At 41.0% G+C, this 27,681-nt stretch overlaps 1 protein-coding gene across 19 annotated transcripts in view; it reads right to left on the bottom strand.

The window, feature by feature from the left end:
• The window catches only part of PUM2 (pumilio RNA binding family member 2), a 76,708-nt gene that overhangs the window by 28,623 nt on the left and 20,404 nt on the right, over positions 1–27,681 (bottom strand). For 7 of the 19 annotated variants that reach the window (XM_070732822.1, XM_070732813.1, XM_070732815.1 and 4 more), the window contains exons 6-11: positions 25,500–25,770; positions 24,315–24,408; positions 16,371–16,493; positions 12,158–12,300; positions 11,104–11,242; positions 1,580–1,723 (exon numbers count right to left, since the gene is read on the bottom strand). In XM_070732822.1, coding sequence (XP_070588923.1) covers positions 1,580–1,723; positions 11,104–11,242; positions 12,158–12,300; positions 16,371–16,493; positions 24,315–24,408; positions 25,500–25,770 — 914 coding nt within the window. Of the gene's footprint in view, positions 1–1,579; positions 1,724–11,103; positions 11,243–12,157; positions 12,301–16,370; positions 16,494–24,314; positions 24,409–25,499; positions 25,774–27,681 lie in introns of all 19 variants that reach the window. The other 12 variants (XM_070732821.1, XM_070732812.1, XM_070732814.1 and 9 more) reach the window with 3 other exon arrangements.

Genomic DNA, 27,681 nt, shown 5'->3' with positions numbered 1-27,681 from the left:
TTTGAAAAGTAACGTTTAATCATATGAATTTCACATCCAAATACTGTATGGTAAAAGCAGGACATGTACAAACCGCATAAATAAGCTTCAACCTTTGAACTGCATCTCCACACCTTACAGAAATACAAATTCACATACCTTCAAATTAGAATACAATACAATATAGTATCAATTGCCAAATTCTTAATCAAAATTCTTAATTATTTATCTGTTTTGTTGTGGTATACATCATTTATCTTGTGCTACTTCCTTTTCTAATTTTGTTATCCGGATTTCAAAGATTGTTTTCTGTTCTCATTCGGGTTCAAAATGCTATTACTGCGCGCCCAGGAGAATCTCCCTTACGCAGCCTGGTGCCAGCTGGCGGTGGCACGCTGCGTAAGGGAGACTCAAGCGAAGGACGGCGCTGGTCCGAAGCGAGCCGAGCGGACTCCCTTTCCCTGCCCCCGCCGTCCCAAGGCCATGTCCACGGGCTCGCTGAGCGATGCCGAAGACCTCCCCGAGGCGGAGATCCTGGGCAGCCTGAAAATGGACCGCTGCCGCTCGCCGGCCGCTCCACGCCACAGCCCCGCGCAAGGCTCGGCCGGCGAGCGGGGCTCCCTGGGCAAAGGCTGGGGTGCGGCGGCGGGCAAGGCGCGTAAGAAAACCCCGGGCAAGAAGAGCCCTCCGGGAACGGCTCCCCCCCGGCAATACCCCCCGTGTTTTCCCGAAAGTAAGACATATGTCTTACTTTCGGGGTACGGCTTATATTAGCCGACCCCCCTGAAACCCCCGATACGTCTTACAATCGGGGGTTTCTTACTATCGGGGAAACACGGTAGCTATCAAAATTTCTCTTGGCTATTTGTTTTTTTCTACTAAAACTATGCCACAGTGCTTCAGTCCATTTCTTATATTCTTACTTATCTCATTCATGTTTTTTAAACCCTCATTTTAATATGACTGCCCTTTACAAGGAAGATTCCAAATTTACTTCTCTTCATACAACAAGAAAAAAATATTGGTTCATATCTCACTTAATAACAGCTTTACTCGGTGACCAAGATTCTAATCCCAATTGTGAGTGCAAGTTGAGGGCTCTCTGTATTCTTTAGGGATGGAAAAATATATTTTAACTATAGCACACTGGGACAATTGCTTATTACTCTGTTCACTGTTGTTTTATGCAGATTTCTTTAAACATTATGTCACAAATAAAAAGAATGAGTAGTACTTCTGAATTAACCTAAGAAACAGTAACTGAAATCTTTCATGCCCTTGAGACAAATTTCAGAATAAATGTCACGAGAAATATCCTAGATGAAAATGTTCCTGCATCTGTGTGTGGGGTGTGTGTGTGTGTGAACAAACAAATATTCTGAATAGTACCTAGAACAGAGTTCTTCAAACTTGGCAATTTTAAGACTTGTGGATTTCAACTCCCAGAATTCTCCAGCCAGCATAGCTGGCTAGAGAATTCTGGGAGTTGAAGTCCACAAGTCTTAAACTTGCCAAGTTTGGGAACCTCTGACCTAGAAGATTGCAAAGCAGGAAAACATCCATTAGACCATTTAAAATATAAAATTGCAAAAAAGCTTACCTGCTTGTGCAGCTGCAGAACTGATGATAACGGGTGCTGAAGCCACCAACCTGACAGGTGCTCCAAGTCCAGTTCTGGCCCCTGGACCTACCACCAAGGCACCCGTCTGATCATAATAGGCAGTGGGGGCTAGCACTTGATAGCCTAATCAATACAAAACACACAATCTAATAAGTTTTAAAGTGAAGATATCTTTTTGCAATTAGCTGCCTATTTGAACTTTGAGCAAAGTGGTGGATGTCATCTGTTTTCTAGAACTGAAAATCCTTATTCTTTTTGTGCTTAAATATTACTGAGTACAGTATGCTACATATGTTTTTGTTCAAAGCTAAATACTGTAGATTAATACCAGAATTAACACATAAGGCCATGCACCTGCCCTTCTCTCCTGCCTTCATATAGTTATTCAGTCAGCTGCCATCACATCACATCTGGTCTTTCCAAGCTAGGATAAAAATGCAAGATGGATCCTGATCACTTTTCCTAGCCATGCAAAGAAGTGTTGATTAAACTTTTAAAGGAAGCATTAAGATAGTACTGTTTTGAAGCAGAATATGTAAAAGATGTGTGGTAAAACAATAACAGATGAACTACAAAGGAAATTCTGGTCATTGTAGCAACATCTTTACTGGGCCAGCTAAAGTCTTTTTCAGTTTCAAACATTTCATCAAACAAGTTGGTCTAGGAAAGGGGGGACGGAGAGGGGTTAGCTCTATCAGATTATAATAGAAAAGCATATATTTAAGCTCAGTGTCAAACTATGGAGTTTTCAGTGTTTGTTGAGCTTAGCTGTTTGCTTGCCAATGCCTCATTTTCCAATTAGGTAACTTTTCATCAGTATGAGAGTGGGGTTTGCCCCCTGTTCTAGTTTGCTCTACCAATTTTGGAAAAAATCTCACCGCATCAAAACTGGCAGTGCAAGCTTTTGTATATAAATAGGGAACAAAATTCACTATTGCACTGGTATTACTTTGTTGGATAATGAAACATCAACAAAATAAACACCTATGCTTAGAGAGAACCAAGGTCTTCTTATATCGGATTATATTATTGGATAGAATGTAAACTGCAGATATATTAAATTTTATCGGGTACAAAGCATTATAAGGTTGGGATCTCACTCTCTTAAAGCTTATTGCAAAGAAGCAGCAAACACATGATTTTATAGTTTCCACTATATGAAATGTACTTTATATATTACAGGTATTAAAGTCAAAATTATTTCTGTGCAAGATGCAGATTATTATTATTATTATTATTATTATTATTATTATTATTATTATTATTATTTTGGGGGGGGGGATATCCTAGGCAACTCTTTTCTTATAGCCAATACTGTTTTATATAATACTCAAACAGATTCTGGCTACCCAACAAAGCAAATTACATTAGTAAGAATAAAGCAGTATCGTAAAAACGGTTCCTGACAATCCACAACAGAAGATCAAGTTGTTTCTTCCAATAAGTCCTTGGTAGCAACATATGCCAAGTAAAGGGACTTTCCTGTTGAAAATGGCCAAGAATAACTGTCTTTTAAGTTGAGCCCAAATAGTTTTAAGATTTAAAAGTTACCATCCTAATTTTAAATTTGATTGGAAAATGCATTGGAACAAATGGAGCAATATTGGTAGCACATGAATGATCAGCAGGTTTCAATGATTATTTGTGCAGCCCTATTCTGCAACAGGTGAAAGGTCTGAATTACCACTGAAGACAGCCTCATGCCGAGCATATTAAAATTGTTCATTTCAGAAGTCAGGACCATTATGTACCAGAGGTACTATTTCCACTGTATAAAAAAGCAATTATCCACAATTTCCATAAGTTTCCCCAAAGTAGTGTCAAGTTATACAGCACTAAATTGATCATTTAGTTCTTCATTCAGGGCAAATAAAGTCACAGTAATTCCTTTATCCAGATTGGTCATTTTATTTGAACACAGCACCTTCTAAAGCTTCCAGTGTCCCCAAAGTCAAAAGATAAAAATGAAATAAACATGTCTAATCCACATTTTATTGGCATGGTTCGCCATCACTGCCTTAGGGCATTTCTTAGACTATGAATATGGTACAGAAGGATATCATGCAGACAATACATTGTAAGATAATTTTTCTAAGGACTTTGGGCATCCTGTGCTCCTTCTGTTAAGTAATTCAGTAAAATACCATAATTTACAAATCCAATTTTTTTGAAGCTGTCAAAATTTCCAGGTTATCTCACCTACTTATGTTCTGATAAATCACCAACGTAATGATAACTTGAGATTTTCTGAATAGTGTTGCACTACAGGTCCTAATGCCTCCAGCTAGCATGGCCAATATAGTTACTAATATTGTAACTGTAATATAATAATATAAGAGTAATTATAGTCAGTAATTTCTACATGATTATAGATATGTAATTGTGGTATACTAGGAGGTTATTTCTGTCTCATAACCAATAGTAAATCTGAATCAGAATGTATCTAAATAGTCAACTTAATTGAGAAAGTTCTGCAGATAGGGCAGAGATATTCTAAGATTTGATGCTATTGCTTTGACTGGCCTCTCCTAAAGCCTATTCCCACCCAAAAAGGATCTACAAAATTACGTTGACAAAGTGATCACTTCACACTGTCATCACCATTGTTAGAGTAAGATCTAAGGCAGACTTACAAATTTCCTGGCACTCATGCTTCAGCAAGAACCCTTGATTCTTTTACTGCTCCAAGCCTTCTGAAATATTATGTGAATACTAGCAGGAATATTTCTTAATTCCAAATAAAAAGCAGGAAATCTTAGCAAGGCTATATTTTCTAGAACATTCCTAAGGCATTATAAAACCATATGATCCATCATTCCTCTGGTCTCATGAGGTAAAATGCTACAACTAAGTTATAGTGGCAATTCTCTCTTAATTCTAGCAAAATGCTCCTCATGATACTGTACCTATCCCTATTAACAAGAATGCTAACATCTATCAGAAAAACTAAAGGAAGTAGAAACTTCAGAAACATGATCCAGCATTCCATCCTTGAAGAGCAGGGTTTAATCATGTTCTGAGTGACAACATTCTACAGATGTAATCCTAGAAGGAATTCTTATCTGATGATAGGGATACATTTTTTTTTAATGTCTGGCATACATTTTTCTTTGCTATAAAATAAGCAAATATATATATTAGGCAAAAAGGTAACAAAACAGATAATGCAGAGTTAAGTTGTCACTACTCAAGTATTGTCAGGGGAGCATGCTTCTGAAAAATGGAATTACTGTATTTCGTATTATATATGCATAGACAAAGCTAAACTGTTCTGTTCTGTTCTACTACCTTCGCTAATATTTTCACGTGCTAGCAAATGATCAGGTTTTCACTGCTTTCTGCTCACTGCTCCTCTGTAAAGAATGTAGAATAATTTGTTAGAGGATATTAAAAGTGAAATAACAATTTACTTAAACTGAATGTGCATCATAAGCAGTACTAGATAAGTAAGAAATAAGTATGTTAGCATAATAAGGTGTTCTAATTAGTATGGTGATACTGGTCCTAATATTATGCATATCTGTCCATTCCTGAAGTTTGATCTGGAGGTAAAGAAGAAAATTAGCTAATCTTTTCTCCCCTAAAATAAGCAAGAATTGTAAGCTACAATGTCAAGTTTTTCTTATTTGGTTCTCCTACTATCTGAAACTGCTGTAGTAATCAGGATCTTACTATCACAAAGTTGGTTTACATCAGTCTTGTTATTATAGAAATTTCCACTGGCAGAATGAAAGCTAAACAATGCCAAGTAAGAAGAGTACCGTATATACTCGAGTATAAGCCGAGTTTTTCAGCCCAAAAAATGGGCTGAAAAACACAGCCTCGGCTTATACTCGGGTCATTGACAAAGTCACCACACGAGGGCGCCATTGCTTGAGCCAGAGCGAGGAGGCACCAGCTTTTGTCCCCTCTCGCACGCCGTAGTTCCTCTCCCTAGCTCAAGCAGAGGCAGCCATTTGCTCCAACCGAGAGGGGAAAAAAGCAATGGTGAGTAACTATTCCTTGCTCTCTCTGCATTGGTATTTTGTGGTAGTTGCTGTCCTTGCGTGGATAGGATCTAATACAGTGGAACCCCGACATACGAGCAGCTCTACTTACGAGCTACTCGAGATACGAGCTGGGAGAGTAGAGAAATTTTTGTTCGACTCACGAGCTTCCATTCGGGATACGAGCCGAGAAGAGCCGGCCTGGCTTGCTTTGCTTCCGAGCTGATGCAGAGCCGAATAAAGCGTCACGCCCCTCTGACGCTTTCGGCGGCTTCCGAAGCGATGCTGGGCTCTTTTGCCGCCAAAAGCGTCAGGGGGGCGTGACGCTTTATTTCTCGGAAGCAAAGCAAGCCAGGCCGGCTCTTCTCAGTATCCAGCTCTTGGTGAGTCCTTGGCTTCTGCTGGGGGTGCAGAAGCGGGCGGGCGGGGGGGGGGCAAAAAAAACGCCCGGACAAGCACTTGCTGCGAGGCGGGCCGGGGGGGGGGGCAAAAAAAACGCCCGGACAAGCACTTGCTGCGAGAGGCGGGGGGGGGGGGGGCGGCAAAAAAAAACGCCCGGACAAGCACTTGCTGCGAGGCGGGCGGGGGGGGGGGCAAAAAAACCGGGGCACTTTCGCTGCGAGTGGCGGGAAAAAATAAGCAAGAAAAAATAAGCGGCTTTTCCGCTGCCTCCTAAAGCGGGGAAGTTCGCCAGGAGGCAGCAGAAAAGCCGCGCGTGTCTTTTAAAACATCGGGGCCGGCATGGGGAGGCTCTCAATCAACCCCCGAGTCCGGGTTCGGGGCTCGGAGGCTGATTAAAAGCCTCCCCATGCCGGCTCCGATGTTTTAAAACACACGCGCGGCTTTTCCGCTGCCTCCTAAAGCGGGGGCGTGTGTTTTAAAACATCGGAGCCGGCATGGGGAGGCTCTCAATCAACCCCAGAGTCCGGGTTCGGGGCTCGGAGGCTGATTAAAAGCCTCCCCATGCCGGCTCCGATGTTTTAAAACACACGCGCGGCTTTTCCGCTGCCTCCTAAAGCGGGGGCGTGTGTTTTAAAACATCGGAGCCGGCATGGGGAGGCTCTCAATCAACCCCCGAGTCCGGGTTTGGGGCTCGGAGGCTGATTAAAAGCCTCCCCATGCCGGCTCCGATGTTTTAAAACACACGCGCGGCTTTTCCGCTGCCTCCTAAAGCGGGGGGCGTGTGTTTTAAAACATCGGAGCCGGCATGGGGAGGCTCTCAATCAACCCCCGAGTCCGGGTTCGGGGCTCGGAGGCTGATTAAAAGCCTCCCCATGCCGGCTCCGATGTTTTAAAACAAACGCGCGGCTTTTCCGCTGCCTCCTAAAGCGGGGGCGTGTGTTTTAAAACATCGGAGCCGGCATGGGGAGGCTCTCAATCAACCCCCGAGTCCGGGTTCGGGGCTCGGAGGCTGATTAAAAGCCTCCCCATGCCGGCTCCGATGTTTTAAAAGACACGCGCGGCTTTTCTGCTGCCTCCTGGCGAACTTCCCCGCTTCAGCCGACGTCTTTTCCCCTCAGCCCTCGGGCTTGCACGCATTAATCGCTTTTACATTGTTTCCTATGGGAAACAATGTTTCGACATACGAGCTGTTCGACGTGCGAGCCTCCTTCCGGAACCAATTAAACTCGTAAGTCGGGGTTCCACTGTAATGTGTTATGAGGCAGAGCTAGACAGGAATTCTTTTTCTATCTGTCTATCTTTCTATCTATCTATTTTTCTATCTATCTATCTATCTATCTATCTGTATCTATTTCTTTCTATCTATCTATCTATTTTTCTATCTGTCTGTCTGTCTGTCTATCTATCTTTCTATCTATATCTATCTGTATCTATCTATCTATCTATCTATCTATCATCTATCTATCTATCTGTATCTATTTCTATCTATCTATTTTTCTATCTTTCTATCTATCTATTTTTCTATCTATCTATTTTTCTTTCTATCTATCTATCTATCTATCTGTATCTATTTCTATCTATCTATCTATCTATTTTTCTGTCTGTCTATCTATCTTTCTATCTATATCTATCTATCTATCTATCTATCTATCTATCTATCTATCTATCTATTTGGCTTTCTATGCTGATAACCTCACAGCAGCTAATGCTGAAGCTCTTCTTTGGATACACTTATTTATTTGTTTGTTTGTTTGTTTATTTATTTATTTAATTGGATTTGTATGCAATCCCTCTCCAAGGACTCAGGGTGGCTCACAGCATATATAAAAACAGAACAATAATGTAAATCCAATTAATGATGAGAAGGAATCCAGTTTTGAAGGATTTTAACTCTTAGGTTTTAGCTTTGTTCCTGATCGAGCTACTTTTTTTACTTTTTAATTTATTGTTAATATTGTTAATTTGTTTACCCTCTTTTAAATTTACAGAGCTAGTTTACTGGTTTTCTTTAAAATAAATATTCTAAAACATGTCTCAATTAATGTAATTTTATTGTTTTCCATTTTTATAAGTTACCAGTAGCCACTGCATTTTCTAACCTCGGCTTATACTCGGGTCAATACGTTTTCCCAGTTTTTGTGGCAAAAATTGGTGCCTCGGCTTATACTCGGGTCGGCTTATACTCGAGTATATACGGTACTTGTCAAGTGGGTAGCAGAGCAGAAATTTTAAAAGGTGTATATGAATATCCTTCTCTTTGACTGCTATTCATAGCTGTGGTATAATTTCACAACAGAACCATAATTATATGGAATATACAGGTAGCCCTTGACTTAAGACCACAACTGAGCCCCATATTTCCATTCCTAAGCAAGACAGTTGTTAAGTTCTGCTCCATTTCTTGCCACAATAGTTAAGTGACACACTGCAGCTGTTACGTTTGTAACACAGTTGCTAAGAGAAAATCTGGCTTCCCCATTGTCTTTGCTTGTCAGGTTACAAAAGTTGATCAACCTGATCCTATACTACAGCCATCATAAAAAGGTGCCATTGGTTGAACATCCAAAATCTGATCACATGACCATAGGGATGCTGCAATGGTCGTAAATGTGAAAAACAATCATAAGTCACTTTTTTCAATGCCACTGAAACTTTGAATAGTCACTAAATGAATGGCTATAAGTTGACGACTATCTGTACTCCATATTGACTTTGAGTTCTAAAAAGAAGAGATTACTTAATTATTCTACAAGTATGAATACGCTAGTGGTGTAGCACATATCATTTTTATTTCTATTCTGCTTACTAAAAGGTTCTCAAGTCAAGTAAAATACACTTCAAATATCCAAAACTGAGATCTACAGTGTTTTCCTAGAGTCTTTTCATAAGATTGAATTTAATCTTTCCTTGATTTACCTCAGCCACTTCTATTACTGTTGGATGAATTTAATCAATGTTAAATTAGTTAACATCATTATCAACTTAATCATTATAGAACTTCATTGGCTTTGTATTTTAGCAATTATGCTGATTCTTTTTTTCTTTTAAAAGTTTTCTTAAAAAAAAAAAACAAATTTACCTGTTTAAATCTCCAAAAATATCTAACAGCAATTTACTGGACAAAATCTCTGGCATCTTTATTTTACTAGAATAATTTTAAGAGGAGAGGGAAGTCGGAAAGATGATAGGATGTTATTCCAAGTATATATGGATAGATTCCCATTATCATATCCATCAGCATAATGTAGAACTATATGTGTTCATTTAGCAAAAATGTTATTATGTCCCCCTAGACTCTAATGCCTAAAATTATGAACAGTTTGACTTTGTCAATTAAAATTGAATTAAATATGAGTTAAACTACATGGCAATGATCCATAATGAAGCTATATGCAGCATGATTTATATTGTAACACAATATGACAATACTTGTATCTCTGAATGCTAAGGGTTACTACACATTCTATTTCCTAGTTTAACAGATAAATGCAGTTAAGAAAATAGTATATCTAGAAAAAAGGGGGACCTGTGCTTGCAAGAAAATGCAAGGAAGATGCCGTTAGGTAAGTAGGTAGGTAGGTAGGTAGGCAGGCAGGCAGACAGACAGACAGCATAGAAAGTATGCACACCACAGACTTAATTAGATCAGAGAAGAGGCACTAGTGTGTGATGAGAACACAATAATCCAGTTAATAGTAGAGACAGGACCAATTAAAAATTCAAACTATCTCCACCAAGCGGTACTATAAAAATGATTCTCATCAAGCATTTTATTTGTATTCTTGTTATGTTTTTATCTACTGCAAAAGAGTGTGTGGATAACCCATACCTATCCATGACCAAACCACCCTGGATTTGTTCCAAGGGGGTAAAAGGGAGAGAGAATGAAATTAGAGGATCTCAGACTCCTTTGCAGTAACTGAAAGAAATCTGAATGGTTGACTGAATGATCAACTGAACTTGCAATCCTGGTGGAACAGGAGTGATTCAAGTGGCTAATAGAACACCTGACTTGGTCAGCCAAAAAATATCACAAAGTTTCACCTTCTATTCTGAATATCATAAAATGATCCATTTGCTAGGAAGATGAAATATTTGAAATTAAAAGTGCCCAAAGCTACCTTTTTGCACTCAAAGGCAAAGCAACCATAGCTGTGGATTATCAGTAAATTTAAACTGTTTTACAAAACGTACTATTACGTAATAAAGAAATTCCATAATAGCCAGCTGCAGCTTTGTGGTTTGAATAAAAGCAGAGAAGCACAGCTGCATTATCAGCAGTGCAAAGCTTAAATGCTATGCATGCAAATTCAGTTTCTAATTTAGAAATGCATACATTACAAATCTAATTTAGTGTTAACCAAAGGAAAGCTCTAAATGTATGCTTTAATATATACATATAATATATATAAATATAATTAATATGGATTAAGGCAGAATACTTTTTTAAAAAAATATAACATTTCTGAAATGTTGATGAACTGAGTTCTAAATTATTTATTATATATTATAACAAATACTAAATATATTTTAAGATAAACACATTTAAATGGTGCTAGATACAATGCACATAGGAACTGTCTTCATTTATGGCTTATTTTCTATTTTAGATGGTTCCTGGCTTTGATATTTTGGAAAGTACCCAATGCTGCAGCAGAGAAAAACTACAGAAATAAATCAAGGCCCATTTTGCATTCCCTATTCCAACCCTATTAAGTGGAAGATTAGAACTAGGGAATTTTAATTTGGGGGGAGATAGTATAGATACAATACTCTAGGCTAGGGGCTAGAACCAGGCTACTACATTAAATATCATTCCCAAATCTTTGCTTTTCTCCTACCCTGTTTCCCCCAAAATAAGCATTTGACCTTATTGCCATTCACTCAAAAGCTTATTATCAGGAGATGTTGTATTTGGGGGGGAAATGGGTAATTAATTCTTCTGTGCTGATCCTGACAGTTATGAACATGGCAAAAATCTCAATTCAGAGTTTTATTCAGGCTAAATAACAGTTATAAAGAAATTACATCTAAATAGGCTATTGCGATAACATCAAGATTTCAGAATGTTTGGACAGAGTTTATTTTTGGTTTTCTTGACTCATTGTTATATACCTGGCATGCCAGTGGCAAGGCCCTGACCAAAAGCCAAAGCTGGATTTGCCGCCGCAGCTGCTGCAAGTGACTCCGCCTGCTGCCCTTGTTGACTCTGGTTGGGAGTAAGAGGGCGCTGATTACCTCCAGTACGAAGAACCTACAAAAGATCAATGACTTTCATTGTATTTTTTTAGTGTATAAACAAAAGAAATGTGTACTAGGAACAAATTGTTTTGATAGAAAATATACAGCATAAAAGGTGCAAGTTCAAGACATGAAGTTTTATAGAATCCAATACTGCTAAATATAACTCAAGAAATGGCAAGGAATTAAATTCCACGCATTGCAGTAGGTAAGCATGGCAAACAGGTAAGAGTTCCATCTTTATAGCCATCATCAGCCTTTATATTGTGTTTCTTAATAGGCTGCCAGTTTAACACCCCTGAGCTAGACAAGCAGCCCTTCTAAAAACATGATCTTTACTTGTGGAATCAGCTTAGTGGATTTAGTATGGTAGTTAGCAGGGAAGTATAGAAATGAGAAACAATATGATCCACAAATATTTCGTAGGGCATGCTAATGGGATCAAATATCTGTGTGATCCTTTCAGATATAAACTAGAGTAGGGAACCAGGTGAGATAAATCAATAGTTTTCCAACTTATTTCCAAGGTAAAACTTAGAGCAAGTCATCCTTCAGGTTGCTTGATTTCTGGCTTTCTGCTGTTTTCTGAATTAGATTTTGTTACTGTAGGGTGTTGCACACACACATACACACAAAGCCAACATGATGCCTATGTGAATTCAACTAGTGAATGGGGGGGGGGGGTGTTTAAGTATTTCAGGTTCAAAAATCAAGTTTAATCAACATCATAGTTATAGAAACTAAAAACTGCAGACCAACCTGAAAATAAAATATACATGAATTAGAGGTTTTAGATTGCTACATCTAAGGAATTTATCAAGCCATATAGGGGTATTTCCCCAACACCCCCCTCCTAAGTATATGGCTTGCTAGATGGCAAAATATATAAGCAAAGAAATATTGTGGCATGCCTATCTAGCTGGTTTACCTGCTGCTGTCCTTGTTGTGCCTGGGATGCAGCCTGCTGATTGGCAGTGCTGTTTGCTGCTGCGGCTGCTTGCTGTTGAAACAAATTGGCTGGATACACACCCCAAGGAACTCCATAATACTGAGGAGGAACAACTGCTGGCCCTGACAAAGCAAAGATTTTTTATCAAAATATTTATATTTTTACTTTCTAATGCTTTGGGAACAAAGTAGCTTGGTCATACCTAATATAAATAAATAAATATAAATAAGCAAACAAACATCACTACAGATGTAATATCAAAATTCCCCAAGAAAAACACTGCCCTAGAGGACTGGGGAGCAACCTATCTCCATCTACTAGGCCGAGCGTCTCAAAATGATCACCACAGCTTTTGAAGCAATGCATGGATGCCAGACAATAAGCAAAGGCACACTAGTGAACTCCAAATTATAGAAGGGAAAGCCCTGTACAAGTGGCTCCACTGGCAGTCCAGAAATGTTCTTTCAGAAGAATGAGGTGCAGGAGAAAGAACCATGACTAAATGAGCCTATGCCTCACTTAGTGTCTGTGCGCCTGGCTCCGGAGCTACCTGCCTGATTTGACCTCAAAATAATCCTTGGGCAGTGAGGGACAAAGGTGTGAATCCAAAGTCACTAACTGAGTTGGCAGAGCCAATCAGTGACTCTGCACCAAGAGAAACCTCTTCTGAAACTGTTGGAGCCTTTCAAAATGGCCACCAAGGCTGCTAACGATTCAAATGGCTGAAAGAAAGCAGCCACAGCTGCAAGGTCTTCAAATCTGGTAGGGAAAACGAAGTCCAAGAAATTAATGGCCCCAATTACACCTGAAAGGGCAGGGCGCAGTGGGTACAAAGCCAACCGCTGCTAGAAAGCATCTAAAGGGCTTCTTTTCTTCCCCCCCCCCCCCCAAAAAAAAAGTTTTCTTCTTTTTTTTAAATTAGGAGTGGCCGAATTGAAAAGAATAAACCTGAATCCAGAAGTCTGGATGTCCAGGAATGCTTTGTTAGAGCGAATCTGCAATGCGACTTCTTTCAGATCTGACTGAGTTGGAAACAGGGGCAGGCACAGAGAGGCATGGAGGAGTGGCTGAAAAAACTAGACTCAGTAACTAGGCAGATCAGACTGTAGCAACCAATTCTGGACTATCCCGCAACTACACTGGAGAAAAGCAACTTATACTATTGTATTTTTATTACCCTATTCAACTAATAATAAAAAATCAATAGCATAAATAACATGATAATGCAAAATCTAACAGCAAAGGTAAACTTCCAAGATAGTAAATACCAATCCCCTCCATTTTGGGCCTAGCAGGACTCCCTGAAGCCTCCAGAGACCAGAAATGACCCATTTACGGACTTCCAGTAGGCCTGCTTTTTGCACTCCCCAGGCTCCCTACCCCTACCCCTAATCCTAACCCAGGCTCTGGAGGCTTTTCTGGAGCTCAGGGAGAGCAAAAACAGCCTCCAAAGGACTTCTGGAGGCCAGAAATGGTCTGTTTCCAGATTTCTGGTAGGCCCGGTAGGCCTGTTTTTCACCGTCCCCAAGATCCGAAGGCTTTCCTGGAGCCTCCAGGAGGGCAAAAATGACCTCCCCTGGCCTCCAGAGACCAGAGATGCCCTTTTTCCAGACTCCTGAGAGGCCTATTTTTTGGCATCCTGGAGCCTCTGCACAAGCCCAAAATGGGCTCTGTGGAGACTTCTGGGAGGGGCCAGATGAAACGCACGCACACATACACACTGGAGCTGACCTAGGGCAACGGCTCGCATGCCAATTGTGGCACGCGTGCCATAGGTTCACCATCATGGACATAGGAGGTTGCTTGTTTTCTATCCAGATCAGGATACATAAAAGTCCTCCTGCAGCACTCTGCTGACCAAAAATAGGTGGCAAAGAGATCCTGCACAACCTGTCTTTGGCCTCCCCGGCCTCCAGCAGTATTCTGCTGGATAAAAACATTTTGCCCAGCAGAGGCACCATGGGCCAGTTCTTTGATATTTCTAGTCCAGCCCCATGTGTCAGATCTGGCCCATGGGCCTGCTCTAGGAGAAATGCAGGTAGATTACAAGTTTTTTTTTAAACTATTACCTAACAGACTGAAGATATGTGTGCTAGATATCACACATATTGACTAAACTGATTTTATCCCAAAAAGAAATACAAAAAGCAACAGTAGGATTATAATCAATATAACAGAATCTAAAAACAAGAAAAAGAAAGAAAGAAAGAAAGAAAGAAAGAAAGAAAGAAAGAAAGAAAGAAAGAAAGAAAGAAAGAAAGAAAGAAAGAAAGATGCATTGAACTGGGATTACGTAGAAAAAGCTTTTGACAATTTTCAGTGGCAATTTGTGCTGCTGGTATGGAATGCTCTTTTCAGATTTCCAAATAAATAAAGGAAGAAAACTAGTATTTTTAGAAAACTTTAGAAATGATGACAGAAAAAGCCTGATTAACAAATAGCAGGTCTCAAAATTTGTGAAAAGATGTTATCCAGATGATATGATATTATTACAGAACCACAATAGGGAATAAAAAATACCATTTGGCAGAACCCTGGGGAAGAGCCTTCTCTGTGGCAGCCCCGGCCCTCTGGAATCAACTCCCCCCGGAGATTCAAATTGCCCCCACTCTTCCCACCTTCCGCAAGATGTTGAAGACCTGTCTATGTCGCCAGGCATGGGGGGACTATCTCTTCCCCCAACACCACCTTTTTTTCTGAATGTAATACATGAGAATGGTGTGATTGTGCAGTAACAATTGTTTTTAATATTTATGGGTTTTAAATTTAGCTTTTTATCTAATATTTGATTTGTATTCTGCATATTGTATTATTGTTGTTGTGAGCCGCCCCGAGTCTTTGGAGAGGGGTGGTATACAAATCTAATTAATAATAATAATAATAATAATAATAATAATAATAATAATAATAATGGTGGTGGTAGTAGTAGTAGTAGTAGTAGTAGTACCACTTTAATACCATAAATCTTTAACAACCAGAGCTGTCTAGGTTCATTTTAGTTGCAAGTCACTTTGTATCTTTCTTTCAAATTTTATTCCAATTCCAGTCAATATTTTACTGTTCTTTTGATAATATAAGATTCCACCACTAAGGCCAATCCAATAGCCCTTCCTCCTCTGATAAGAAAGCTTCTTTATAGTAACTTTGCCAGGTTCTCCTTATCAGCAAAATTGTTATAAACCATTTGTTTGGGTTACTGTGTAGATAGTAATAACTGTCAGCAGGAGTCTAAGGCTGAAACTAGGCTATCATAAACCAAATAATGAGGCTGTAAAGGCTTACGCCAATTACACTGGGCTACAGTAATCCAAATAAGGTTGCAGACTAAATATTTATTAAGAATAAAATTAGAGGAGACCAAATAATTTGCATCAACTGACAACAATAGTAGAACAAGAACCTGCAACACTTATGAACAATTGGAGGGTAAATGCTAGTAGAATCTGTCTTTTTCAGCTTAAAATAATATATGTCTCCATCTAGACTTAGAGGAACCTTATGTAGCTGGTTTGTGGCTGTGATTATAGGTTCACCTGGAATTCGTATTTAGAAAACTTTTTCTATGCCTGCAAATCATATAGATTAATAAAATTGAGGATAAATCATATTCAGTTTTGTAATTTGAATCAGCCCTCCATTCAGCAGCAAATAACAAAGTCCCTTAGAAAGCCATACAGAAATCATTTAAGCACAATAAAAAGTAATTTAACTATGTACATATTGGGGTAGCAAGTTAGATGATCTTATCTATTTGATTATGGATTTTAATCCAAGAATGACTTAATCTCTCTTCTCAAATATCAGGTTTGATCCATTTTATCTGATGGTGTAAATTTATAATTAAAATATTGAAAATAGTGATATCCTCATCTTTTCTGCCCTGTCCCAATCTTATGCCAAGTTTTGAATGAAGAGGAACATGGAACTTGGCAGATTAAGAAAAATAGGAATAGAAAAGGCAAATTAAAATCTTGGTTTGAACTCATTCCACAGACATGGATACAATAGAAAACGAACAGGATTGAATGCTATGGTGTCTGTAGTATATTTTTATATTTGAAAATCTAGGGGAACAATCTGACTAAACTGGATGATTGATACTTTTTTTTTAAACAAAGATTTTTTAATTTAAATTTAATTTAAACGTTAAAATATGCAATATTAGAGTTGTCTGAAAACAGTATTGACTTACCTGCTAAGGTAGCTGCAGCAGCCAAGCCTGCCGCTGTATATGGGTCAGCACCTGGGGGAGCAGCACTGATAATATAGGGATTTGGCACAAAAGCAGCTGGAGCCAAGCCTGCCGAAAATACACCTGTTACAGTAACAAAAGGTTCAATTTCACCAAAAACAGACACTGTGTATAGTGTTGTACCACAAAAGTTTTTAAATGCTACAAGTATGATGCAATTTCAGGTAATATTGGCAGAAAATTGAAAAGGCTTTGATTGTAACTGACAATTTCATTTTCTCTGCAAATATTAAAGATTCAGTATATAAAATATGCAAGCAATATGCAATGAAACATTTTGTAAGCTAATTTCACACTAGAACATACATTCCAATAAAATATTTTTATTTTGCTACTACTATGATTCTACTTTGCACTTTCACAATCTTCACTGTCAAATACTGCAGTCCCAAGGCTGATATATAATGTAGTGCAGGTAGAAAGCAGTTCACAGTGCCTGTCCTGCATCCATTTCATTCATTTATTGGATTTATATGCCGCCCCTCTCCGAAAACTCGGGGCGGCTCCACTAAATATCAAGTGGAAGAATCTGGTACTTCTCATTAAGGTTCCCATGTTTAGATAATTTCTTCCCTCCAACTGCAGCAGCTACAGACACAGTCAACCACCATTGGTTAAAATCTAGCAATCCTATGGATAGTCTTTTGAGGAGGAAACAAAAGCCCTTTTGCAGTTAAAAAAAAATTGATCGTACATATTTCTGCTTATTACCACTGGCAAACCCCTCCCCCAAAATGTTTCTACTAAATCTATGTGTGTAATATACAGTACCTACATGTATATTTATATATATGTGTGTGTGTGTGCGCGCGCACCCACGCACATATATATACTGCTCAAAAAAATAAAGGGAACACTCAAATAACATCCTAGATCTGAATGAATAAAATATTCTCATTGAATAATTTGTTCTGTACAAAGTTGAATGTGCACAACAGCATGTGAAATTGACTGTCAAACAGTGTTGCTTCCTAAGTGGACAGTTTGTTTTCACAAAGGTTTGATTTACTTGGAGTTATATTGTGTTGCTTAAGTGGTCCCTTTATTTTTTTGAGCAGTATATATACCGTATATAATATATACAGTATATACCTCGTCGATTCTATCAATCTCACATGGAAAAAGACCTGAATACGCTGAAACCTACATACACACACCCGTGTTTCCCCAAAAATAAGACTCTTGATCTTATGATTGGGGGGAGGTTCTTATTATTTTTGGGGTGCAGGAGGAGGGCCGGGCTGCAAGACGTGCATCTTATCCAATCTGGCTGCTCTGTGGCACTTCTCGGCTGGTCTATGCAGGGAAAAACCTTGCAAAGTACAGAAAAATGTCTTGCGAGGACGAGCAATTAACAACTTCTCGATGTCTGCCTCACCTCCTCCTCCTCGCAGGCAGGTGCTTCAAAATGCCACCGGAAGCAGAGCCCAGAGGAACCGAGCCAGTCCCATGGGGTGTGCATCAATGTTCCCTTGGTGTGGGCAGAAACGTACAGTGTCTGAGCGGCAGTCCCTTTGGGACTGGGTGGCACAAAAGTCAAAATAAATAAATAAATAAACAAACAAACAAACAAACAGACAAATAAATAAATAAATTTTCATGCCTCAGCGCCAGTATTCCCTCTAAAAATTTTTTTGGGGTGGGCAGAAAAGTATAGTGTCTGAGCGGCAGTCCCTTCGGGACTGGGTGGCACAGAAATAAATAAATAAATAAATAAACAAACAAACAAACAAACAAAAAACCCACCCTGTTTTGCCTGAGAGAATTTCAAAATAAAATACTGTACTGTGTGTCTATAACAGTGAGCTCATAATAGGGCAACTCTATCAATATCAAAATGCCACTTAAATAGTTGAGCTAGTTTCAAACTAGATTTTGATTTTCTTTCTCTCTTCATTAGTCCCATTCTTTTTTTTTTTCTTTTCCTTCCTCTCTTTTTTCTATCTGTTTCTCTCTCTTCCTCTCTCTCTCCTTCCCTCTCACTCTTTCCCTCTCGGCTTCTGGGCAGGTTTGGAAAACTCTGAGTTGATGATGATTTTTAAGTGAGCGATTGCTCACTGCTCAGCTTAGAGGGAACTATGCTCAGCGCCTGTGTTTTTTTCATAGATGTCACCCAAGACAACTTATTGTGTAATTATTTGGGGCTCAGCGCTGGGGCATAATAAGGTCCCTTCCCACTATGTTATTCTGTTATTTTATATTTCAATTCATATCATTATCCACTTATAAATCTAGATAGGCCGTCATGCCTACTCCTCCTTCTTATACATTCTTCTTAAAAGAAACAAAAAACCCTTATACAAATTTTTCCTAATTAGGAAAAAACATTTCCCTTCTTTTTTATTAAAAGAAATTAATAATAAAACATAGAAACATAGAAGTCTGACGGCAGAAAAAGACCTCATGGTCCATCTAGTCTGCCCTTATACTATTTTCTGTATTTTATCTTAGGATGGATATATGTTTATCCCAGGCATGTTTAAATTCAGTTACTGTGGATTTATCTACCACATCTGCTGGAAGTTTGTTCCAAGGATCTACTACTCTTTCAGTAAAATAATATTTTCTCATGTTGCTTTTGATCTTTCCCCCAACTAACTTCAGATTGTGTCCCCTTGTTCTTGTGTTCACTTTCCTATTAAAAACACTTCCCTCCTGAACCTTATTTAACCCTTTAACATATTTAAATGTTTCGATCATGTCCCCCCTTTTCCTTCTGTCCTCCAGACTATACAGATTGAGTTCATTAAGTCTTTCCTGATACGTTTTATGCTTAAGACCTTCCACCATTCTTGTAGCCCGTCTTTGGACCCGTTCAATTTTGTCAATATCTTTTTGTAGGTGAGGTCTCCAGAACTGAACACAGTATTCCAAATGTGGTCTCACCAGCATTCTATATAGTGGGATCATAATCTCCCTCTTCCTGCTTGTTATACCTCTAGCTATGCAGCCAAGCATCCTACTTGCTTTCCCTACCGCCTGACTGCACTGTTCACCCATTTTGAGACTGTCAGAAATCACTACCCCTAAATCCTTTTCTTTTTTTTTCTTTTTTTCAATTTTTTTTATTATTTTTCATAAAAAAACAAACAAATACATACAAACAATGAACATAAAGTGGGGGTGTGTTTCCCCCGCTTCTTATGAAAGTATACATTCAAATATAGAAAAAGAATACATAATTAAATATATGTTAACTATTATATAGAAAAAAAAAATTAATAAATTTGAGTTAAAGTTTACAAATCTTAGTATGGGTGTTAGGTAGGGTTAGTATAACATAATTACCAAAGAAAAAATACCTTTAATATAATCCTAATTACTATAGTAAAGTAGTATCAAACCTTCAATCCAAACAGTAAAACTAAATTCAACTATTATACTTCGAAAATCTTAGTATTTTGCTTATACTTATACATACATTACTATATCATAATCATCAAAAAGTCCTTTTAAACTAATATTAATATTATTATCACCTAGGTAAAAACTAATACAAAAAAAGATAAAAAAAAACAACTACTAGAGATATATCTTATTTTTTCTTATCTATCCATTTGTAAACATTGTTCCATGTTTCATAAAATTTAGTATCCTCTTGATCGTTTAATCTTCTTGTCATCATATCCATTTCAGCGCAATCTAATATCTTGGCTATAACCTCTTCTTCCTTGGGGATTTCCTCCCCTTTCCAGTTTTGCGCATATATTATTCTAGCCGCAGTTAGTATGTGTATAATTAGATAAAAAATTTCTTTCTTATAGATCTGGTTTGTGACACCTAATAAGTAAAATTCCGGGGTATTATCTATATCTTGCTTTATAATTTCTTTTAATATTTTTTCAATCATCTTCCAATATATTTTTGCTTTGCTACATGTCCACCATTGATGATAATAAGTTCCTATATCCTTCTTACATTTCCAACATATTGGGGATGTTTTGGGAAACATTTTTGCTATCCTATTTGGTGGGAGATGCCATCTATAGAACATTTTGATTTGGTTTTCTTTTAGAGAAACTGATTTAGTCATTTTCCAATTATTAATCCACACTTTCTCCCATGTGTCTATGTCTATTTCCTTACCAATATTTCTACACCATCTTATCATAGTATCTTTTAAAGTCAACTCTATATTTTTATGAGCAATAAGTAATTTATATATTTTCCCTATCATTTTTGTTGAGTTAGTGGTTATTAAAGTAGTTAAAGGATTCTTACTTTTATTAAAAATGTAAAGAGTTTTATCCTTCTGATATCTAGATCGGATCTGGGCGTAGTGCCACCAATCTATTACAGTGATCCCTCGAGTATCGCGAGGGTTACGTTCCAAGACCCCTCGCGATACTCGATTTTTCGCAATATAGTGGTGCGGAAGTAAAAACACCATCTGCGCATGCGTGCCCTCGCGCATGTGCAGATGGTGTTTTTCACTTCCGCACTTGGGAAGACCCCCGACCAACAGCTGAGGACCCGCCTGCCCGCCGCCGCGCCGCTCGTGCCGGGAACCAAACAGCCTGAGTTGCTCCCGGATTCTCCTCCGACCTGCCCTCAACTTACCTTCCAGCTGATGCTTCGATCCTTGGAAGAGGCCAGAGCGCCTTTCTGCACCACGCTCTCCGCTTCGGTTCCTTTCCGGAAGATGGAAGTTTCTCTCCTTCCATCCTTTCTAGCAATACAATACTCGATGGTTTTAACCATCCTTTCTAGCAATACAATACTGTACTCGATGGTTTTAACCATCAAGTATTGTATTGCTAGAAAGGATGGAAGGAGAGAAACTTCCATCTTCCGGAAAGGAACCGAAGCGGAGAGTGTGGTGCAGAAAGGCGCTCTGGCCTCTTCCAAGGATCGAAGCATCAGCTGGAAGGTAAGTTGAGGGCAGGTCGGAGGAGAATCCGGGAGCAACTCAGGCTGTTTGGTTCCCGGCACGAGCGGCGCGGCGGCCGCGTTCCTCATGCCGCCGTTGCTGGCGCGGGCGCCACTTGCGAGGCCGCTGCGTTGCTCCCGTTTGTGCGGCCGCCGTGCCGCCGTTGCTAGCGCGGCCGCTGCTTGTGAGGCCGCCGTGTTGCTCCTGTTTGTGCGGCCGCCGCGCCGCCGTTGCTGGCGTGGCCGCCGCTTGTGAGGCCGCCGCGTTGCTCCCGTTTGTGCGGCCGCCGCGCTGCTGTTGCTGGCGTGGCCGCCGCTTGTGAGGCCGCCGCGTTGCTCCCGTTTGTGCGGCCGCCGCGCTGCTCCCGTTTGTGCGGCCGCCGCGCCGCCGTTGCTGGCGCGGCCGCCGCTTGTAAGGCCGCCGCGTTGCTCCCATTTGTGCGGCCGCCGCGCCGCCATTGCTGGCGTGGCCGCCGCTTGTGAGGCCGCCGCGTTGCTCCCGTTTGTGCGGCCGCCGCGCCGCTGTTGCTGGCGTGGCCGCCGCTTGTGAGGCCGCCGCGTTGCTCCCGTTTGTGCGGCCGCCGCGCTGCTGTTGCTGGCGTGGCCGCCGCTTGTGAGGCCGCCGCGTTGCTCCCGTTTGTGCGGCCGCCGCGCTGCTCCCGTTTGTGCGGCCGCCGCGCCGCCGTTGCTGGCGCGGCCGCCGCTTGTAAGGCCGCCGCGTTGCTCCCGTTTGTGCGGCCGCCGCGTTGCTCCCATTTGTGCGGCCGCCGCGCCGCCATTGCTGGCGTGGCCGCCGCTTGTGAGGCCGCCGCGTTGCTCCCGTTTGTGCGGCCGCCGCGCCGCTGTTGCTGGCGTGGCCGCCGCTTGTGAGGCCGCCGCGTTGTTCCCCTTTGTCCGGACGCCGCGGCGCCGTTGCTGGTGCAGCCGCCGCTTGTGAGGCCGCCGCGTTGCTCCCGTTTGTCCGGCCGCCGCGCCACCGTTGCTGGCGCGGCCGCCGCTTGTGAGGCCGCCGCATTGCTCCCGTTTGTCCGGCCGCCGCTTGTCCGCGCGCCCGCCCTTCGCCTGCCCACGCCGTTGCTCGCGGAAGCAGCGCTGGGGTTTCCCCGCCGCCCACGCAAAGGGGAAACCCCGGCAAGAGGGGGAAGACCCAGGGAAGCCGCCCAGCAGCTGATCTGCCCGGCGGGGAAGCAAACTCCACCATCTACGCATGCGTGGCCATAGGGAAAAAAAAGGGCGCACATGCGCAGATGGTGTTGTTTACTTCCGGGTTGAAAAATCGCGATATAGCGTTTCGCAATAATCGAGATCGCGAAACTCGAGGGATCACTGTATTATCCCTTCTTCTTGTAGTTCAATTCTAGATTTAAGCTTCATCTGATCGTTTAATAGTTCTTTATATCTATAAGTCATTTTCTTGTCCTTTATAGACTTTGGATGTGTTATTGCTTCTGAAGGAGCTAACCAATCTGGAATGCTTAAGAAATGATTCTTCTTTATGTCTTTCCATACTTCTAATAAGTATTTCCTTAATGTATGCCTTTTAAAATATGAATGCCTAAATCCTTTTCTTTTGAAGTATTTGCCAACACTGAACTGCCAATACAATACTCAGATTGAGGATTCCTTTTCCCCAAGTGCATTATTTTACATTTGGAAACATTAAACTGCAGTTTCCATTGCTTAGACCATTTATCTAGTAAAGCTAAATCATTTACCATATTACAGACGCCTCCAGGAATTATTGCACACTTTAGAGTCATCGGCAAATAGGCAAACCTTCCCTACCAAACCTTCCCCAAAACTATCTATTACTATAAAAACTAAAACAATCAGCAAAAACAAAAACACAACTATTAATAAATCCATGCTTTAAAATCTTTATTTCTTAAATATTTATCATAGTATTATAGTAATCTAATACTATGAAAATCTATCTGAACACCAATGCATCAATTAATACTGTATATTTCCATATTTACTTTTCTATAATTTCATTCAATATTTCCAGCCGGGAGCTGCAAGCCAGGAGCAGCAGCAATAGCAGCGCCGCCGCCGGGGGAGGGAGCACCCGCCGCTGAGGAGGCAGAGGAGGAAGCGCGAAATGCTGCTAGAGTTAGCCAGTCCCTGCAAAGATCTGGTGGTGGTGGTGGCGGTGGGCGGGGCCCCCCTCAGCCCCCTCCTCCCTGCGCGACCTTTGAAAAGCGTGTGCCAGGCTTAAATTTTTAATGCGCTACAGCACACAGCGCACCTTAGAGGGAACATTGGTGTGCATGCCTTGTGTCGCTTGCTCTCTCTCTCTCCTAGCCCTAATCAATAAATGAATCCCAGCCATGAAAACCGACACCGGACCCAGAACAACAAAGGATGCCACCGCCAATCACTTTTACCAGACCCAAACCCATACCCACCCTACAGACAAAATACAACCACTACACAGAAGCCAAACCACGTCGGCACCTCCAACTGCTGCACCCCCTTCCAACACCCAAACAAAGCAAACTGACACATGCGATAAACATAAACAGGCCAGATCACAAACTCAGAGTCAAACCAAAGCCCAGGATGTTACACCACAGACATACATTTCAGTCGACTAATCTGTAAACATCAACTCCAGCAACTACTCAGGATGTCACCCCTAATCTGCAAACATCAACTAATCTGTAAACATTAACTCCAGCAACTACTCAAAGTGTCACTCCATCAACTAATCAAGATGTTACAACACAGCCAAACAATCTGCTTATAGCAATTAAGCCAGCACTCCACACCCACCCACCGATATTTATAGAAAGAGGCAGTTCCGACCACACTTTGTCCGCTCTAGCAAGAAGCCAAAAACACCAGCCTGAAGATGACGAGTGGGACCTTGTCAAAACGTCATCAGAACTTCATACATATATATATATACATATGCATACATGCATGCATGCATACATACATATATACATATCACAGTTCCCTATACCAGCTGAAATCCAGAAACTTTTTATTACAAACTTTAAAATGTTTTACCTATATGTGGTTGCTGAGCTGCTGCCAGTGCATATTGTTGCTGTTGTGCTGCTGTTAGCTGCTGAACTGTAAGAGGATTAGTCCTCTGAAATATCTAAAACAAAAATGACAATCAAAAGGGATTTGATTTTTGAAGGAAACATGTATTACAATATTAGGAAATACACTTTCTAGTCCTATTTTATTTATAAGACTAGCCCACTGTTATTCCATGGAGTGTTATAATCAGGACTGTTCAACACTATGAATTTCAAATTTAAATAAAAATAATTCTTCAAGAATATTATGAAAGATTTCTATATTATAATAAACTACTACCAGAAATGCCACTTCTGCTTCTTCTATCTCTTTAATATACAGTGGTACCTCTACTTAAGAACTTAATTTGTTCCGTGACCAGGTTCTTAAGTAGAAAAGTTTGTAAGTAGAAACAATTTTTCCCATAGGAATCAATGTAAAAGCAAATAATGTGTGCAAACCCATTAGGAAAGAAATAAAAGCTCGGAATTTGGGTGGGACGAGGAGGAGGAGGAATAGGAGGAGGACAGTCGCTGCCTAAGGAAGAAGGTGAGGGGAATCAAAAACATCCAAAACTTTAAGGCTTAAAAAAAAAGAGGGACTCTGAGGTGGCGAGGAGGAGCACGCGCCTCCTATACACCCAGCACGAGGCTGCCTCCCATACACTGTGCCAGAGAGAAACCCAGGGGAATGGCAGGAAATTGGCCGGACCTTCATGCCGCTGTCAAATTTCCTGGGAAATTTTTCCGGGCTCGGGTTCTTAAGTAGAAAATGGTTCTTAAGTAGAGGCAAAAAAATCTTGAACATCCGGTTCTTATCTAGAAAAGTTCTTAAGTAGAGGCGTTCTTAGGTAGAGGTACCAGTGTACTGTACAATCTAGCTGGTGGTAGAAGCTAAATGTCTTGAATAAGATACAACTCAGACACCATGCATAATATGAATTATGATTCATAAAGAACAATGGCAGAGTTTATTCAAAGCTAAGGCATTATGACCAACATTATAAGAATCCAGACAATGTCTTCCTTTGATATGGAATTGACATGGTGTAAACAATTTTACTAAAGAATATAGAATTTAAAATGGGGGCAACATTTTTATTTGAAATCTGTGAGTTATATAATGCTGTAATTCCAACCATTAATGTGGCTATAAAAAATTACTAACCTGTTGTTGAGAATTGTAATCAAAGAGTCCCACAGTAGCTCCTGAAGAATCCATTTGTACCTGATTTCCAGGATAATCAAACTGCAGAGAGTCAAGACCCACTTGTTCCATAGCATCCAAATTCTGAGATTCGGAGTTTGAAAATTCTTCCACCAGTGGCTTGTGAGTTGAAGGATTAGAAAGTGAAGACAAGCCTTCAGCAGTGTTAGGGTTTGGACCCAAACGCTCAGTTACTTCAGTTGGGGATGCTTGTCGGCTTCCAGGAGTACGACTGCTTAGGGGGGGGAAGAAGAGCTTTAATTTAAAAAAAAAACCTGGCTAAAAAGATATTGAAAAACTTTATGCATGTAAGGATGTCACAATAATTTTTTGGTCCTTGATTTATAAGAAAATGGCATACAATTGTTCTATATGGTAGTCAATGTTGAAATTGTTTGAAAATTAAATCCATCTATAATTTTACATTAAATGGTACCTTAATTCAAATAATGACATACAACATAATAGTTATTTTTACTTTCAGGAGCAGTGGAATGTTAACAGAGAATGGGAAAATTAGCATATTTGAATGATTAATGCCCAAAAACGTATACAGTGATCCCCTGATTATCGCGAGGGTTCCGTTCCAAGACCCCTCGCGATAATCATAAACTCGCGATGTAGCGGCACGGAAGTAAAAACACCATCTGCGCATGCGCGTCCTGTTTTCCATGGCCGCACATGCGCAGATGGTGGAGTTTGCGTGTGGGCGGCGGGGAAGACCCCTTCGGCCGCCCAACAGCTGATCTGCTCCGCAGCGCGGCAGCAGCGAGGAGCTGAAGATGGGGTTTCCCCGTTGCCCAGGCAACGGGGAAACCCCAAGATCGCTTGCCGCTTGCCCGTTCGCCCGCCCGCCCGGCTCCTCGCTGCTGCGGCGCTGCAAGCGAGCCGGGCGGGGCGGGCGAACGGGCAAGCGGCAAGCGATCTTGGGGTTTCCCCTTTGCCTGGGCAACGGGGAAACCCCAAGATCGCTTGCCGCTTGCCCGCCCGCCCGGCTCCTCGCTGCTGCCGCGCTGCAAGCGAGCAGCCGGGCGGGCGAACGGGCAAGCGGCAAGCGATCTTGGGGTTTCCCCGTTGCCTGGGCAATGGGGAAACCCCAAGATCGCTTGCCGCTTGCCCGTTCGCCCGCCCGCCCGGCTCCTCGCTGCTGCGGCGCTGCAAGCGAGCAGCCGGGCGGGCGGGCGAACGGGCAAGCAGCAAGCGATCTTGGGGTTTCCCCGTTGCCCAGGCAAAGGGGAAACCCCAAGATCGCTTGCCGCTTGCCCGTTCGCCCGCCCGCCCGGCTGCTCGCTTGCAGCGCCGCAGCAGCGAGGAGCCGAAGATGGGGTTTCCCCATCGCTGGAGAGCAAGAGGGGGAGAGATAGAGAAAGAGAGAGAAGGAAAGAAAGAGATGAGAGAGGGAGGAAAAGAGTGTGAGAGAGGAAGAAGCAAGATAGAGAAAGAGAGAGAGAAAGAAAGATGAGAAAGGAAGGGAGTGACGTCATCGGGTGGAAAAATCGCGATATAGCGATTCGCAATGATCGGGATCGCGAAACTCGGGGGATCACTGTACATTAGAATATACATTCTCAACTTTTTCTAAAATATATGAAACTCTTATAAAAATGTATCTCCCTTTTTTCTTATTTTCCTTAAATTTTTCTTTTATTTTTATCTATGATAAATATAGCTACAGTTAATGTTTGTGATCAAAATTTATAGATATTGCTTTCTAGGGAAAACAGTTGGTAAAATCAACCTGCATTTGCTGCTGCTATTGTTGTTTCTTGAACAAGCCAAGTCATGAAAAAGCATGTATGTGTTCAGTACTTCCTGGTAAAGGTAATATAAATACTTAATAAATAGAACAGAATATAATTCTTTATTGGCCAAGTGTGATTGGACACACAAAGGAATTTGTCTTTGGTATATATGCTCTCAGTGTACATAAGGAAAATAAAATACATTAGAAATCTCAGATTTTAAAAGAATAGGTCTATAATTTGAGGAAGGTGGTAGGAAAGCATGGTTGGAGGAATATGGAAATATGAGAAGCTCAGGCTTCAAAGCTAAGTACATACAGTATCTTCAAAGCCAACTTAATTGTGAATCTTAAAAGAATTAAGGAAATCATATTCTGAGTCAATTACATAGCAGGCCTACA

This window comes from Erythrolamprus reginae, chromosome 1 (genome assembly GCF_031021105.1).
Source record: "Erythrolamprus reginae isolate rEryReg1 chromosome 1, rEryReg1.hap1, whole genome shotgun sequence".
Lineage (NCBI taxonomy): Eukaryota > Metazoa > Chordata > Lepidosauria > Squamata > Dipsadidae > Erythrolamprus > Erythrolamprus reginae.
Note: the sequence above shows the minus strand (reverse complement) of the source record. Positions and strands in the feature narration are given on the sequence as shown.